At 34.1% G+C, this 17,554-nt stretch overlaps 2 protein-coding genes across 2 annotated transcripts; both read left to right on the top strand.

Annotated features, from left to right (window-relative positions):
• The first annotated feature begins 244 nt into the window (after nt 1–244).
• LOC109052613 (fatty acid-binding protein, brain-like) lies at nt 245–1,306 on the top strand. The gene is made up of 4 exons (XM_019070022.2): nt 245–406; nt 551–723; nt 856–957; nt 1,057–1,306. The coding sequence occupies exons 1-4, from the start codon at nt 334–336 to the stop codon at nt 1,105–1,107; spliced, it is 399 nt and encodes a 132-aa protein (XP_018925567.1). The 5' UTR covers nt 245–333; the 3' UTR covers nt 1,108–1,306.
• Nucleotides 1,307–1,495: 189 nt separating this feature from the next.
• Nucleotides 1,496–8,831, top strand: LOC109052614 (acid sphingomyelinase-like phosphodiesterase 3a). The gene is given in 10 exon segments (XM_042755930.1): nt 1,496–1,706; nt 2,607–2,688; nt 2,690–2,818; nt 2,992–3,136; nt 3,929–4,025; nt 4,389–4,552; nt 4,721–4,755; nt 4,757–4,899; nt 6,403–6,527; nt 7,923–8,831. Coding segments are annotated over 10 exon segments (1,326 nt in total). The 5' UTR covers nt 1,496–1,606; the 3' UTR covers nt 8,229–8,831.
• The last annotated feature ends 8,723 nt before the right edge of the window (nt 8,832–17,554 follow it).

Genomic DNA, 17,554 nt, shown 5'->3' with positions numbered 1-17,554 from the left:
ATACGTAATTTTTTTTTTTTTTTTTTTTTTTTTGCTGTTAACGTTTTGAAACTAGACAAAGCATTGCTTTTAATGAAACTAAACAAAACATTTGTTAGAATGGAACGCAAATTGGTTTATACAGTTTATGAAAAACTTTTACAAGCTCAGCAGTAAATCAAATGTTTCAGTTTTGACTAACAGCCAATGGGAAAGCTGACTCCTCCCACTCCTGTTTAATCATTGTCTTGGAGCTGAAAAAACTATTTAAGAGAAAATACAGCTGGGTTTTCTACAGAGCTTTAATATAAAGTTTATTATTAGTTTATTGATCAGAAAAGCTTAATTAAAAAAATGGTAGATGCTTTCTGTGGCACATGGAAACTGGTCAGCAGTGACAACTTTGATGAGTATATGAAAGCTCTAGGTAAGTTTTATAACATCAGTAATAATAATTATTAATACAGTTTATTATTTCGGCATTTATTTTTATTTGAATTACAGACACATCCCAAGGGTATTAAAGTTTTAGTGAACATTGCATGAATTCAATGGATCTGATTTTTTCTAGGTGTTGGGTTTGCAGCAAGACAAGTTGGAAATGTGACTAAACCGACGCACATCATCTCGAAAGAGGGAGACAAAGTGGTCCTAAAAACACAGAGTACTTTCAATAACACTGAGATCTCATTCAAACTGGGAGAGGAGTTTGATGAGACCACCGTAGATGACCGACACTGTAAAGTGGGTTTGGAAAAAATTTTTCATAACATGAATTAATGGGAAGTTTTACCACATTCCCATTTCAGAGGAGACGTGTTCTATCTGAAGCTTTCTGTCTGAAATGAATGCATAGTGATGTGTTCTTTTTACCAGTCCACTGTGGTGATGGATGGAGACCAGCTTGTTCATGTGCAGAAGTGGGATGGAAAAGAGACCACCCATGTCCGGGAGATCAAAGATGGGATGATGGTGATTGTAAGGTTCTTTACAGTAGTTTACAAAAAAAAATTCACTGTTCATATGGTGGTTGTATTTGATGACTTTAATTACTTGCTGATTTCAATTTTATTTTAGAAACTGACTTTGGAGGACGTGGTGGCTGTGCGGAACTATGAAAAAGCATAAGTTTTGGGAACATGAGGATTTGTCCTTCTCCAGGCAGCAACATAAACGATGTGCTTTGATGCTTTACAGAAAGAAAAACTTTGCACTTCATTCCTCCAGATCTATAAAAGCATGGACTACAAATGTTTTTGATCCATTTTGAATAGCCTACTTTTAAGTCACTACGATTCATTTGTAATAAACAACCAGACAAAATAAAGATGGCTTGTGTGTTCATTGTTAAAATTAAAATAGGCTAGCCTATATAGTAAGATTGTTGAGGTTGAGGCCAGCCAGTTGTTTTGTAATTTCACAATTTAAATATATGTTTCTGGGCTATATTTATGTATAGAGCAAGGTGTGTCGATGATGTCACAATGACAGGCTTCAGATATGTATGATGTCCAATAAGTGCGCATGACTGCAGAAGGTTGCGCAAACAAAGCGTCACGTGAGTGCCGGTTGTTTTTCCTGTTTTGGTTTACACAAGCACGGCGAAACAATACAGACACTCGCGGGAATGGCTTTACTTGTTTTATTATGTTTGCTTGGTCATGTTTGGGACCTACAGGTTTCTGCTGCGCCGGTTAATAATGCCTTCAAACACCTGCAGAGCGCACGTAAGTGTTCAGAGCCGCATCAGGTACTTCATGTCTCCTGAAGTTGGCTTTATGTATAAGTTTGCTCTGTGGCGCACACACTTTGCATGCGTTTGCATTTGCTGGTCTTTTTTTTTTTGATGTTTTAACAGACATTCCTTGTCGTTTCTCTTATTGAGTCAGATTTGTATATATTTACAGTGGTCCATCTTACAGGCCTGTTGTTGTTGTTTTTGTTGATAAGGGGTCCGTTTCCCAAAATCAAATGTCGCAAGTTTCGTCGTGACCAGTAGAGTTTTGCGGAACTTTCCATCTCTTAACATCAAAGTACAAGTATTGATAGATTGTAATATTTGAATATGTATAGCCTATATATACAGTGCCTTGCGAAAGTATTCATACCTCTTCATTTTTTTCACGTTTTTTTGTAATGTTTCTGCCTTATGTTAAACTGCTTTTTTTTTTACATCAATCTACACTCCATACAACATATTGACAAAGCAAAAACATAATTGTCACAACTTACAACAAAAAATATAAAAAAATATGAATTAAGTAGATTGCATAAGTATTCATACTCTTAACTAAATATTCACAATGTTTCACAATTTTATGAGCAATTACAGTAAACAAGATTTCTGGTTTCAAATGTTTGCTATGAATAATGCTGTTTTGTGGCTTTTTTTATGCTGGACAGTAAAAAAAATGCATGAGGAAGTCAATCTAAAGATTCATTAAAAATTCATTTTAAATTCAGTGCACTTTGAAAGCATGACATGCTTTAGCATTGTACCTGGTTTGCAGTCAAATATATCCACAGTTCCTGAATGAGACACAATATCTGACATATCAGTGTACAGTATAAGCAGAGTATTTTACATATTTGTGAAATGAATGTAACACAAGCATCTTAAATTGCAGCTAAATTCTGGCATATCTCAGACCTGCACTTGGATCCAACCTACCACATCACAGAAGACCACAGCAAAGTCTGTTTTTCCTCCAGGTATTCCTGCATTGGACCCAGGAGTTTTTGGTGATTTCCTGTGTGATTCCCCGTACCGGCTCATTCTCTCAGCATTCAGTTACATGAAACAAGCAGACCTGCAGCCTGAGTTTATTATATGGACAGGGTATAAAGCAATTTCATTTACTGATTTGCAGCTGTTTTGTGATGTTACTTGGGTCATTAAATTTAGATTAAAATGGGAGATAACTGTATTTGGGGGCCAATGAACACATCATGGTTTTGTTCTTTAATATTTCTATTAACTTTTTTCTTTAAATGTTATGCCCCTCGTTGCAGAGACAGCCCTCCTCACGTCCCAAAAGAAGAACTGTCCACTGATGTAGTGATTGATGTTATTGCCAATATGACTCACACCATACGTCAGTTCTTCCCACAGCTGCCAGTTTATCCTGCCCTGGGCAACCACGACTACTGGCCACAGGTATTTCAGTCCCAAGGGCAACTACAATTTTTGTCTAGGAATTCAATCCAAGACACAGTTCTGGGGTCAAATAAAGTCCAAATGTTTTGGGTTGTTTGAATGGAAAATTTGCATACGGCTTGTATACACTGGAAAAAAAAACACATGTTTTTATATATATATATATATATATATATATATATATATATATATATATATATATATATATATATATATATATATATATATATATATATATATATAAAAAATCATCAATATTTGGTTAAATCATTTATTTAGATTTTTTTTTTTTTGTAAAATTAAAACGCAAAACAAGAAAAAACAATTATATGATGAAAAACATTTCAAACATTCACACTTTATCTGTGGCACTGAGTGGCTGCATTTATTTGATCAAAAACAGTAAAGATAGTAATATTTTGAAACATTTTTACAATTTAAATAACTGCTTTTTATTTGAATATATTTTAAAATTTAATTTATTCCTGTGACAGTAAAGCTGAATTTTCAGTAGCCATTACTCCAGTCTTCAGTGTCACATGATCCTTCATTGTAATGTGCTGATTTTGTGCTCAAAATATTTTACTATTATATATATTATTAAAAAAATGTTTTTGTTTTTGCTGATTAATATTTTTATGGGATGCCATTTTTGAAACTTCTTGCTCTGTCTTTTGCTGAAATGTTAAAACTAGTATTCTGAAAATGCACAATTTTTTTTATGCTGTTGAATCTTTTTATTTATTTATTTTTATTTATTTATTTTTTTAATCCTGCTTTAAAACTTCTTAGGATCAGTTGCCAACATCTGCAAATGCGATTTACGATGCTGTAGCCAAACTCTGGTCTCCGTGGTTGAACCCAGAAGCTGTAGCTACTTTGCAAAAAGGTAACTGATAAGGAAGATGTTCCACTACATGTGTGAACATGCTGATTATTCAGTACAAAGTTTTAGCCATGCTAAAATACTTGTTCTGCAATGCAAAACCTTTGTTCATCTAGCTACTGTTTTTTTCAGAGAAAAAATAAATATACAAAACTATATGAAACATATAAGTATATAAAATATATATAAAATGTAATCATTTAAATCTAAACTAAAAAATTACATATGTTTTCCCCACAAATATTTTTCATTAATATTAGCTGCTTCTTTTTTCTCTTTGTGACTGTGGTATGCACACTTAACAGTGGACTTTAGCTGTGACCATATAGTAAGCTAATGCTCTTTGTATTTCACTTCTTTGCGTGGGTGGCTTTTACTCTCTTGTGATCAAACCTGGCCTCCGTCTGGTGAGTCTCAACACAAACCTGTACTACAGTCCTAATCAAGTGACAGTAAATATGACTGACCCTGCTGGGCAGTTCCAGTGGCTGCAGGAAACACTTGAGCTGTCAAGACAAAAGCTGGAGAAGGTGAGTATATTCTGTTTGCTTTTACGAGGCATTTTAATTTTAGAAAGAACCCGCTGCACTGATCATGCAGGGCCATTTCATTACAAGACTGTAAATTAACATTTGCATATTGGTATGCCCATGTAAGTGACAGCTGACCTTAATTTCACTGTCATCTTTTCCTCTGAGGTCTATGTAATTGCTCACGTCCCCATCGGTTACCTACTATGCTATAAATACAACAGCCGTCCGGGAAAGCTACAATGAACAACTGGTCAAAATATTTCGCAACTACAGTGATGTCGTTCAGGGTCAGTTCTATGGTCACACTCATCGAGACAGCATAATGGTTCTGCTGGATCAACAAGGTAATAGAATTTACCTCAGAACTAGGGCTGCAAAACAATTAATCCCGTTCAAAATAACTGTTTATGTTTACATTATGTGTGTTTACTGTGTATATTTATAATGTGTATATATAAATACCCACATGTATACATCTAAAAAAAAAATTGAATGTATATGTTTATACTTGTATATAATTTATCTTATACATTTTTCCTTTATATATATATATATATATATATATATATATATATATATACATACACAGTACAGTAAAGTTTGGAAACATTACTATTTTTAATGTTTTTGAAAGAAGTTTCTTCTGCTCATCAAGCCTTCATTTATTTGATCAAAAATACAGAAAAAAAAATGTAATATTGTGATATATTATTACAATCTAAAATAATTGTTTTTAAATTTATTATACTTTAAATTATCATTTATTTCTGTGATGCAAAGCTGAATTTTTAGGATCATTATCACATGAACCTTTAGAAATCATTCTAATATGATGATTCATTATCAAAGTTGGAAACAGTTCTGCTGCTTAATATTTTTTTAGAACATGTGATACTTTTTTAGGATACTTTGATGAATAAAAAGTAAACAAAAAAAGAAAAAAAAATAAGCTATGTTTTTAAAATATAAATATTTTGTAATAACAATATACACTACTGGTCAGTAATTTGGGGTCAGTAATTTTTTTATTTCTTTTTTTTAAATAAAATCAATACTTTTATTCAGCAAGGATGTGTTAAATTGATAAAAAAGTGATAGTAAAGAAAATATATTTTTAGAATATATATTATTAGAATTTTTTTTTTTTTTTTAAATAAATGCAGTTCTTTTTAACCTTTTATTCATCAAATATATTAGACAGCAGAACTGTTTCCAACACTCATAATAAATCAGAATATTAGAATGATTTCTAAATGATCATGTGATAGACTGGATGTTACATGTGACACTGAAGGCTGGAGTAATGATGCTGAAAATTCAGCTTTGCATCACAGGAATATATATTTTTTTTTTAAGTATATTCAAATAGAAAACTATTATTTTAAGTTGTAATAATATTTCACAATATTACTGTTCTTTCTGTATTTTTGATCAAATAAATGCAGGCTTGATGAGCAGAAGAGACTTCTTTCAAAAACATTAAAAATTCCAAAAATGTTTTCCAGACTTTTGACCTGTACTGTATACATATACATATACATATACATGGATGTGTGTGTGTGTGTGTGTGTGTGTTTTATATATACAAAATAAATATACACAGTACACACACATAAACGAAACATGATTCAAGAAAAATATGGATAAAATTCATTACTGACATAATTTTGGTTCATTTGTGAACATGGAAGTGGTGAATGCATTGCATTGTGGGATGCAGTCTTTGAAACCACTTGCTCTGACAAACAGTTTGTTGCTCAGATTGTAGTAGGTAAATCAGATAGCATATTCTATGGTTACAGAACATTGAACCTACTAATTAATGTCCCATTCATACTTTTATTCAGGGAAACCTGTGAACTCTATATTTGTCACACCTGCTGTTACACCTATCAAAAGTCTATTGGAGCCATATTCGAACAATCCTGGCGTCCGTGCGTATTTGTACCACCCCGAGAATTATGGTTTACTGGTAAGTGTCCACCAACTAGCAAGTTTAAAGGGGCCATCAGATGCAACATTTTTAACATAAATGTGTACTGGCAGTTTGTGTACACATCCACCCTATAATTTTTTTTTTAATCCCAAATAATAATGATCCCTTTCTCAGATCAGGCTGTTCTGAGATTCTTGGCAGAGTGATGTAGTTCTGCACAGGCCCCTCCCACGACTATTGACTGACATGGCCGTTTTAACATAGACCCGCCCTGAGTGAGCTGTCAAAAGTCATTGTTTCAATGCCAGAGCAGGTGTAGAAAAGGATTTCTCCTAAGCGATTGAGGTGTTTTGTTGTTGGATGTAATAATGAACATAGCAGTCGTCATTTACAGCCGACATCTGAGCCGCTGAAGACTCAGTGAATTATTTTGCTTTTGAAGGAAATGCACCCCCAATCTACTTAAATGAGTTTATGTTTGTGCAAATCATTCATGATCCAGCTTCACCTACAGAAGAAGTGACTATAAGTTTTTTTTTTTTTTTTATGAATCTTTGCAAATCGCCTTTCCTAATAATGTGCTAGTTAGCAAGTTCCGTAGCTAAATGCGGCTAAAGTTTAGAATCTCTAAGGGGGCTCATCACCCAACGGAAGAGAGGGGCAGGGTGAGCCGAGCTCATTAGCATTTAAAGGGACATGCACTGAAATGGTTTTCTGTAAACGGATCTGTTTTTGAAAAGGTAAAAAGTGTGTTGTTTTACACTGCCATTGAGAAATTTTAACCAAAGTATGTTATAGACTTTCCATTAAGACCCAAAAGAATTATCAGCTTTAACTTTTTATGGATTTTATTTTATTATTATTATTATTATTATTATTATTATTATTATTATTATTATTATTATTACTGTGTTTTGTTATTACTTTTAATTTTATTTTGGAAACAATATGGTAATGATCTTGACACATAGCCTGGAGAGTATATCAAATGCTAGGTATTTATTTTTTTTTTTATTTTGAATTATGGATTACTGGTAAGTGTGCACCAACTAGAAAGTTCAAGCACTGATTTATTTACTTTTAGCACATGCCCCTTACAATTTTAATTTTATTGACAGCCTGGAAGATAATATTTCAAATGTTGAGTTCAGTTCTGCCCACAATTACTTTTTTTTAATTTGATTACATTTTATTGAGTAATCACTGAGTTAATTACTTTTAGCACATTCTTCTTACAATTATTATTGTTTTGTGTTCAAATGCATCTTTAAATTCTAATATTTTGAGTCGTTTGAAACTAAATGTCTGTCTTAATTAACTTCACCACCGTTGTGCAATTCCTGTTTCTGAATGTCAGTTCTAATTACATGTGTTTTATGTGCATCTCTTCTAATAATCACTTTTTTCTCTTTCTTTCTTTTTTCCTTAAAAGATATTTGGCAGTTCTATTTAAATCTCACAGAAGCAAACCTGGAACAAAAATCAGACTGGAAGCTGGAATACATTATGACTGAAGCTTTTGATATTGATGACATTCAGCCCCACAGCTTGCATGAACTTGCTCTTAGGTTCGAGCAGCCACAGAGCAAAGACTTTGACAAGTATTTTAACCATTTTATGGTGAGCTACAACTTCAGCCTCACATGTGAGGGTTTATGCAAAACAATTCAGGTGTGTGCTGTGCACTTTTTGGATCAAGAAACCTACACCCAATGTATTGCAAAAGCAGGCATATAGAGTAAGCTCTTACAGTTCTAGAGTATATACTTGAATTACTAACTTCAAACTTGATCAACTCTCTAAAAAGATGATTTTAAACTTTATTTGATTTAAAAGAAATCAGGGAACCTTATATTTAAAGAATAATAATACTAGAGTGAATCTCAGGAAAACATATCTCACTTCACCCCTAAAACCAAAAGGAGAAAACTATTTAAAATTCTCATTTATATAAAGAAAATGAAGCCTAATTTAAGACCATGAACTTTATTTATATAGTTTTTGCACTGTTACTTTATATTTATGACCATTTAAGCATGAACATTTCCCCACAGAAATTCCCAAAATCATAATATTTTTCTTTCAGTAATTGCCATTATTCTTAATTATGAAATTTATTATAATTTTTTACTGTATTGCAGTTAAACCTGTACTAAAAAGTAATGCTGCATTAAATAATTAAAATTTAACACTATTATTAAATACTTAATTTTCTTTATGCAAATTATAATTTTTTTGCTTTTCATTTTGGGGTGAAACAATACTTGGTTCTTGACAGTTTTTAATTTTATTAGATTTAGTTGTGAAAACTGAACTAATTTAAAGGCACTTTAAAATCTGTTTTTTTTTTTTTTTTGTGTAAGTGATTGTAATGATTTTTATTCTTGATTAAATGTGTAGTTGAACAAATAATTATGCATCATTTTCTAGAGACTTTTTAAAATAAAAATGAACTGGCTTCTTTCTGTCCTTTTAATTAAAAAACTTGATTTTTGCTTTCAATATTTTGAAAGTTTGTTGTTTTCTACCTGATATAACTTGTCATACTTTAATATACCACAGTTGTACTAGTACTGGTCACCTGTTAATTTTTTTTAAAAAGAATACCATGCATAAAATCCAGTCCAAGCCTCCATCCCTGTACCTCATCCAGAGGCCCCATACACATTTAGACCCCTCGCTGCTCACTACCTCCTCTAAGGGTCTTATGAAATAGTTCATTTGTCTGGACCCCTTCCTCGTGTGGTCATTGGCATTCGAGTGCTACACTGCCTTTGATGACTCACAATGGTTTGTGGAAAGGATTGTGGAGCCAGAAAGTTGACACAGAGATACACCATGGTAACTCTGGCAGGTTGTTTTAACAACTGGCTGAGATGCTCTAATCAGCATTCATTAGAGCTCTGCCAATCGTCTCCCTCAGTGTTCCCCATAGAGTTTGACAGGCACATAATTCTCAGAGAGCTTTTTGTCTCCCATCTTGGATTGGTGAGCAGAAGACATTGAAAAGAAAAGAGAGAGTTTCAAATGCTGGGTTCAGTATTAGATTTTTTTATATATATATATATATATATGATGTTTATTTTTAAATTTTATTTATTTTTATAATTTATTATTTTATATTTTAATTTTGGATTCATACATAATGTGGAGAGTATTTCAAATACTGAGTTCAGTTCTGTCCACTCTCCACATTTTATTTTATTTTATGGTATTTTATTATTTTGTTTTTCATTATTTCTATTGTCGTTATTTTTCCTTTATTCCTTTTTTTATTTTGGAAAAAAAAATGTTATATTAATAGACTTTATATCATAGCGCGTGAAGAGTATTTTAAATGCTGGGTTCAGTTCTGTCCATATGTTTTTAAATTTCATTTTTTAATTATTTCTATTGTAATTTATCTTTATTTTATTTTATAGTTTTAGTTTTGGAAAAAAATATGGTAGTAATGCACTTCATTCATAGCGTAAAGAGTATTCCAAATACAGTTTGAGTCCACATTTTATTTAATTATTTTATTTTTCATTATTTCTATTGTAATTTATTTTTCTTTTATTAATTTCTATTCAGTTTTGGAGAAAATATATTAATACACTCTATACATTTACATTTAGTCATTTTGCAGACACCGTTATCCAAAGCGACTTACAATTGGGGAATACATAAAGCATTTCGTCTTGAAGAGGCAAACAGACACAGGAAGTGCTTGTCATAACAAGTTTCAGGCATTTGTTCAAATAAGTACAAGCTAGAAAGGGAAGGAATAAATAAAGAGAAAGACAAAGTTTTTTTATTTAATTTAATTTAGGATGAAGTCAAGTAGCATTGAAAGAGATGAGTTTTCAGCTGTCGCTTGAAAATTGTCAGGGATTCAGCATTTCGGATAGGGGTGGGAATATCATTCCACCAGCCAGGAATGGTGAACGAGAATGTTCTGGAAAGTAATTTTGAGCTGTAACCGGTAGCCAGTGCAAGGAGATAAAGAGAGGTGTATACATGGGCTCTTTTGGGCTCATTGAAGACCAGTCGTGCCGCTGCATTCTGAATCATTTGTAGAGGTTTGATTGTGCTTGATGGAAGTCCTGCCAGAAGAGCATTGCAGTAGTCCAGTCTAGAAATGACAAGGGCCTGGACAAGAAGTTGTGTAGCATGCTCTGTTAGATAGGGCCTGAGCTTTCTGATGTTGTCCAATGCAAACCTGTAAGATCGAGCATTCTTTGCAGTGTGGTCTTTGAAGGTCAGCTGGTCATCAAAGATTACACCAAGATTTCTGACCAAAGTTGATGGGGTAATTGTTGAAGAACCTAGCTGGATGGTGAAATCATGTTGTAGATTTGGAGTGGCAGGGAAGACAAGAAGCTCAGTCTTTGAAAAAAAAAAAAAGTGAAAGTCGTGACATTTGCCAAGTATGGTAAACCATGCTCGGAATTGGTGCTCTGCATTTAACCCATCCAAGTGCACACACACAGCAGTGAGAAGTGAACACACCATGAACATATATCCAGCGCCCGGGGAGCAACTGGGGGTTCAGTGCCTTGCTCAAGGGCACTTCCGCCATGGGTATTGAGGGTGGAAGAGAGTGCTGTTAATTCACTCCCTCCCACCTACAACTCCAGCCAGCAACGAGACTCGAACCTGCGACCTTCGGGTTACAAGTCCAAATCTCTCACCATTAGGCCACAGCTTCCCCCAAAACAACAGTTTTGTGGTGCTCTACCATCTGCGCCACAGAATTTGATAAAGGTTTGAGGTTGTTCTTTCATCCATGCCGTGCAGCTACTGTTGGATCATCTGGTTGAAATGAGAGATAGAGCTGTAGCGTGAAGAGTATTTCAAATGCTGGGTTCAGTTAAGTCCATATTTTTTATTTTTCTAATTTTTCATTATTTCTTCATTATTTCTATCGTCATTTATTGTTAATTTATAAATTTTTTTATTTTAAATTTTGAAAAAAAAAATAAAAATTAATGGACTTCATACATAGTGTGGAGAGTATTTCAAATGCTGGGTTCAGTTCTTTTCATAAGTGTGTTGTGTTTTGTGAAAAAAAAAAATATTATGGTAATGAGGTTGACGCCTGGAAAAACAAATGCCAGACATTTTATAGAATGACCCTTATATTACAGTATAAACTAGCTAAATTTAGCAGTTTGCGAATCGTCCGAGGATCCGAGGATGCATTGCTCACTCATTTTACTGCCATAAACATATGAGACAGGGTCTAATCATAATAGATTACTTACTGGCTGATTAGCTAATGCTGTCACACACACTCAGCTCGGCTGGCAGTCCTGTGTCTACTTTAAAAGTTAAAGAGCTGTAACAGGGAAGGTCAGTGCTAGAGACCGGCATGGGTCAACTCTCCACTGATTACAGGGCCTCATTACGTTTGGGCGAACCCTCATCAAAGCCTGTTCAGTCTTCAGACTATTGCTTTGATGGGCCTGCTTAACCTGCTGCACTATTTAAGCTGTGGAGTACTGTGGTGATTGTGTAACTATGGCAGCCCCCAGGGAATTGGATTCCATGGAATATGCTGGTTAATTTTATGAGCTGAGGCAGGGATTACATACCAGATGATTAAATTCAGTAGAGAAATTATTACAAAGCTCTTGACCTGTCTTGACCTGTCATGTCATTTTGTTTAAGTTTCAGAATTTTTATGAAAATAGTGTCTGTAGTGATGACATATTTTTGAAGACCAACCAGGAAGTTCACATCACCCTGGTTGCTTTGACAAAACCCAACATAATTTTTCCATTGGCTTTTGGATTATTGCAGAAGATAACCTCTGTCACCAACAAAAGATTATGATGCTAACACAACGTTTATGAATTTTGAAGCCTAAATACAACCACCAGAAGTAGAGAGCTAAGCATAGGCTACTAAATAAACCCTACAAGTTGTACAACGTCCCCTTAAATTTTAAGTTAGAATGGTTTGAAGGTTTTCCTGTTTGGTGTGATAGCATTTCATGTAACTGACAATCTCTGTAGTCCCATTTTGCCACTTGTTAGCAACCATCTGCTCAAGACAAGTAAAAGTTTAGATATAATTACAGTGTTGCATTACTGATGTATTTTATGTCATCGTGTAAAATGTGAAATACCTTTGGCTTGGGTTAACCACACATCTTATTCTACCATTTGGAAAGACTATTGATTTCTGAACGGAGGAACCAGAAGTGCTAAAATGCTAACGTGTTTCCAGGTTTTGGCCTACAAAAATATGTCATCACTGCAGCATATTTAAATTTATGCTATTTATTGAAAGGACTAAAATTATGCAACGATTTCAGATTTTGACTACATCTCTTTTATATTATGTTCTAAAATTGCTCAAACAATTGATCATGGCGCTGTGCCACAACACCTCAGTCATGAGTTTGGTTCTCAGGGAATAAAATGTAACTCTAGGCTGTTACATGTAGCATACTTATGTTTTTTACTGAAACTTTGGATAATACAAGAGGTATATGTTGTGTCCCAATTTGTACAGTTGTATTATGTACTAAAAGTGTGTACTTTGCTGTACTTTTTGAGTGTGTAGTGTACCAATATTGTAAACACTATAACATAAATTTGTGTTTTAAAAATGCCCCTTTGTTTTGTTCTGCTGGCTTTGCATGTACAATATTAACATCTAGCTAAATGGATAGCTACAATTCCTTAGCCTGTAATTGCATTGAAGTTTGAGTTCTTAAGTTATAGGATAATTAAAATTTACTAGCCTATTACTCAACTTTTAGATTCATATATTTAAAAATAGCTGCAGGAGCTTCAACCTTGTGCAGAACAAAATCAAATAAGAACTCCCCCAGCAGTTCCTTATCTTCTGTTACAGGACGTTTGTTGTTGCATATAAGAGTATTCTTTGGCTTACTAATTTTAGTCTGCTTTTTGTCTTGCAAACTCTTATATGGAAAGTATGGGAATTGAGACAAGTGTGAGATCAGTATAGCATTTAAAAAAAACTTCTTCACTGCTTAAAGTGCCCAATGTGTTCCAAAAAAAAGTTTTTGTAGCAGAATATATTTCGTTTCATATTTGTAACATTTGTCATAACTATTGATTTTAATATTTTCCTCCAAACAAAACAAGTTATCCCATGAGAGATTTACAGATGGTACTAAATTGAAGTTCTTCGGTATCATTACTATTAGTTTGAAACTTCCTTTCTTATCAAAGCAAACTTATAAATATGCATATTTTGTTTTATTATTTATGCAGTCCATACTGTAATATAATGTAGAGTTTCTATATTTAAAATATCTGCATTATTGACTCTTTCGTTGTGCAAACTGCAGTAGTTGATCATTTCATTGGAATGTGAAGGCTCTTGGTAGCCCACATTAATATTTCATTGAACACATAGTTTGTAATTCTGCAGGTTGCTGATCTTAACTATGATTATTTTAACATGCCTCAGTAATTTCTTTAAAAAGGAGCTACATTCACATTTTCAATACACTTTTGACTTTTCTCACTGTCAAAAACAAAAAAAAAAAAAAAAGGTGCAAAAGCTGTCACTATATTTATGCAGACGCTTTTATCTGACTTACAGTGCATTCAGGCTATACATTTATTTTTACTAGCAAGTGTGTTCCCTGGGAATTGAACCCACAACCTTTTGCACTGCTAATGCAGTGCTCTACTACTGAGCCACAGGAACACTGGGGCGATACCTTTTCAAAAGGTGCACTTTTGTACCTTTTAAGCACTAATATGTACACTTTTGGTACAAATACGTACCTTTAAGTTACCAAAATGTATCCTGCCCCAGAGACAGCTTTTGTACCTTTATTTCTGAGAGTGACTAATAAATGAAGACTGCAGCAAAACTTTCAGTAGGAACTAGGGAACTAGTTGAGTCTCTGTTCTGTTTAATCAAATGATGTTGTTAAAATCAAATTGGTTAGCCAGATGAAATGAAAGAGACCTAATAATGGAAGGTTTACTCATCATCTAACATCGAACAGGATGGAAACTCATCTGATATTTCTGTAAAGCCTCTTTTTCCAGTAGGAAAAAATTACCTGTTCTTTCTAGCGACATATAAATCAAAAATTACAGTAGTTGTTTTGCAATTGTCAGTTTATTACAGGGCTGATGATGACGAAAGCTTCATTTTTTGTGCAAGCTATAATTTGTGGCATTAAAATGTGACTTTTTGAACATTCAGCACAGAATGCTGTAAGCCTCTTCCCTCTTTCCTTTTTAGGTGTAGGCTCTTTTGTCTGGTGCAATGCAGAAGTTTGCATTTAGAGTGTAATGGCTTGGAGATCTGACACATCAGTGACTGTTAAAACCACAGATATGAGTCCTAGGAAGAGCTACTTTCTGTTTGAAAACTGAGGAACAGTGAATGCACTGTAGGTTCCGTTTGTGGCATGCATTGTCTCGATAACATGACCCTGTGCTTATTAATGCTCAGTAGGAACAGTATCTAGTCTGTTCAATGGTCCGGCCCTTATAGCCGCACTCTCATGGCTTTCAAGGACAACTGAGTGATTGAACTTAAGAATGCTTGCTTGCTGGATCAGGATTATTTCTTGAGTCATACTGCGTTTTAATCATGTTTAGACATTGGCTGATGAGCTCATGAGAATTTGACATTTGACACTATGAATATATGTAATGATTTGAGCCCATTAATAATACAGTATAAGTATATTATGGAAGCCTGTTTTTGCCTCAGTTAAAAGAAATAAATAAAAAGGTAATTGTGCCTTTTTTTCCCTAACTATTTTATCTCAGTTCTGAGGAAAAAAGTCAGAATTGTGAGCTATAAACGCAGAATTCTGACTTTTTTTCCTCACAATTCCAAGTTTACATCTTACAATTCAGATTTTTTTTTTTCTCACGGGTTCTAAGAAAAGAAAATTCAGAGTTGCAAGATGTAAATTCTCTCTTTAGTGCTATACTAAAGTTTATATCTCACAGTTCAGGCTTTTTTGTCTGAATTTTGAGTTTATATCAAGATTTAAGTAGGTTTATTGGCATGGTAAAAAAGTATCTTTACATTGCCAAAGCATAGAAACATTTAAATAAGCATTTAACACAAATATACATAAGAATATAAGTATATAGCATATAGAGTCTATATACAGTAAAATGAAAGTACTAATAAAAATGATAATAAAGAGACAGGAGAAGGACTGGATCCTGTCATGTCAGTTTATGTGTGTTGTACAGTGTTTTCTTCCAGCTGTGACTTGTGGTTCTGTTCTACTGCTTGTCCTTTTATCATGGCAGGACTTGACGTACCTTGCAGCCAGGTTAGAGCTTGTTGAGGTTTCTCCCAGAATGTACGGCAGTTTGTCCTGTTGTTGTATCTGGTTGAAGTCTTTATGCTGGTTTGTGAATTGGGGGAAGAATGTTTCCCTTATTTGTATATAATTAGGGCATGTTGTTAAAAAGTGCAGTTCTGTTTCCACTTCATGTTGTGTGCAGTGTGGACACAATCTGTCTTCTTTTGGTAAACAGGTCTGTCTGTGTCTGCCTGTCACTATAGTGAGGTTATAGTCAGTGAGTCTGTACATGGTCAGGACTTTTCTTAGTTTAGGGTCTGCCACTGTGTTTAGGTATTCTGCCAATTTTACATTCTCTGTTTAGAGACCAGTAGCATTCTAATTTACTTTGCTGAGCTGTTGCTTCTGTCCAATGTTATGTTGGTTTATGTCGATGTTGGTTTTCATGACTGGCCCTTTTTTGGAATATCAAGCTTTTAGTCTTTTTATGGTTCTCTGACAAGGCCCATGTCTGACAGAAGGTGTGCAGGAGATCCAGGTGCTGCCGTAGACCCTCATTTGTGGGTGACATCTACTCAGGACATTTGTGTCAGTAAGGTAATGAAGGAGTCTGCTGTTTAGGATGTTACAGAAGAGTTTACCTAAGTTGCTGTTTACACATATTCCGAGATAGTTATTAGGGTAGAATTTGTCTCCGCTATGAATTGGGGGGGTGATGAGGCCTTGGTTCCAGGTGCTGGGAAATACACCTGCACTCAGGATGATATTAAACAGTTTAAGAATTTCCAGTTTGAATTTTTTGTCTGTGCATTTTAATAATTTTATTCAAAATGCCATCAATATCACATGCTTTTTGGGATTTAAGTGTTTGTATATTATTGCACGGTTCAGCTAGTGTAACAGGATAATCTGGGGTGTTCTGGTACTCTTTAATGGTTGACTCTAGAACACATTCTATTGTATAGTGAGTTTTGTTCATGGTTTTTGTCTATATTGCTGAAAAGGTTAGATAAGTGGTTTATCCACACATCTCCATTCTGGATGGATAAATCTTCATGGTAAGATTGGTTTAGTGTGTTCCAATGTTCCCAGAAACGGTTTGATTCTAGAGATTTGTTCTATTACTTTTAGATGATTTTGTATATGTTGTTTCTTTTTCGTTCTTAGGGTGTTCTCGTGGTAGAGTTGGCGTGTGTTTACATTGTCAGCATCTCTGTGTTTCTGATTTAAAAAAGTTCTTACTTCATTTCTAAGGTTTTTGCACTCATTGTCAAACCATTTCTCATGTACATGCTCCCTGTTTATTTTTTTGTTTGTGGTTTTTAGGTTAGATAGTGTTGCAAGTATTTGGTTCATCCTGTCTACTGCTAAATTGACCCCTTCAGTGTTGTGTAGGAATGGCATAGCTAGGAAATTATTTAATAGGTTTTGTATTTTTGGTTCACAAATTACGGTTTGATATGTCTCTTCACTATTTTGTTTCCATCTGTATTTGTGTTTGAGGGCATGGAGGTGGGTTTGTTTTGATGTATCTGAGTTAGGTTTTGATCTGTTTAGATAGAGTGTGATTTTACTGTGGTCTGACAGTGGGGTTAGTTGGCTGACTGTAAACGCTCTGAGAGAGTTTTGGATTTAGGTCGGGTGATGAAATAAACTACTGTACTGTTACCCAGCACTGAGCTATAAGTGTACCTACCGTACGAATCTCCTCGCAGTCTGCTGTTGACTACTGTATGTACAGACCCAGTGCACGACACAGCTATAGAAAGTGTGTGTTCCATTTTTGTTTGTTGTTTTATCATGGTTGAGT

Source organism: Cyprinus carpio, unplaced genomic scaffold, assembly GCF_018340385.1.
Source record: "Cyprinus carpio isolate SPL01 unplaced genomic scaffold, ASM1834038v1 S000006759, whole genome shotgun sequence".
NCBI lineage: Eukaryota > Metazoa > Chordata > Actinopteri > Cypriniformes > Cyprinidae > Cyprinus > Cyprinus carpio.
Note: the sequence above shows the minus strand (reverse complement) of the source record. Positions and strands in the feature narration are given on the sequence as shown.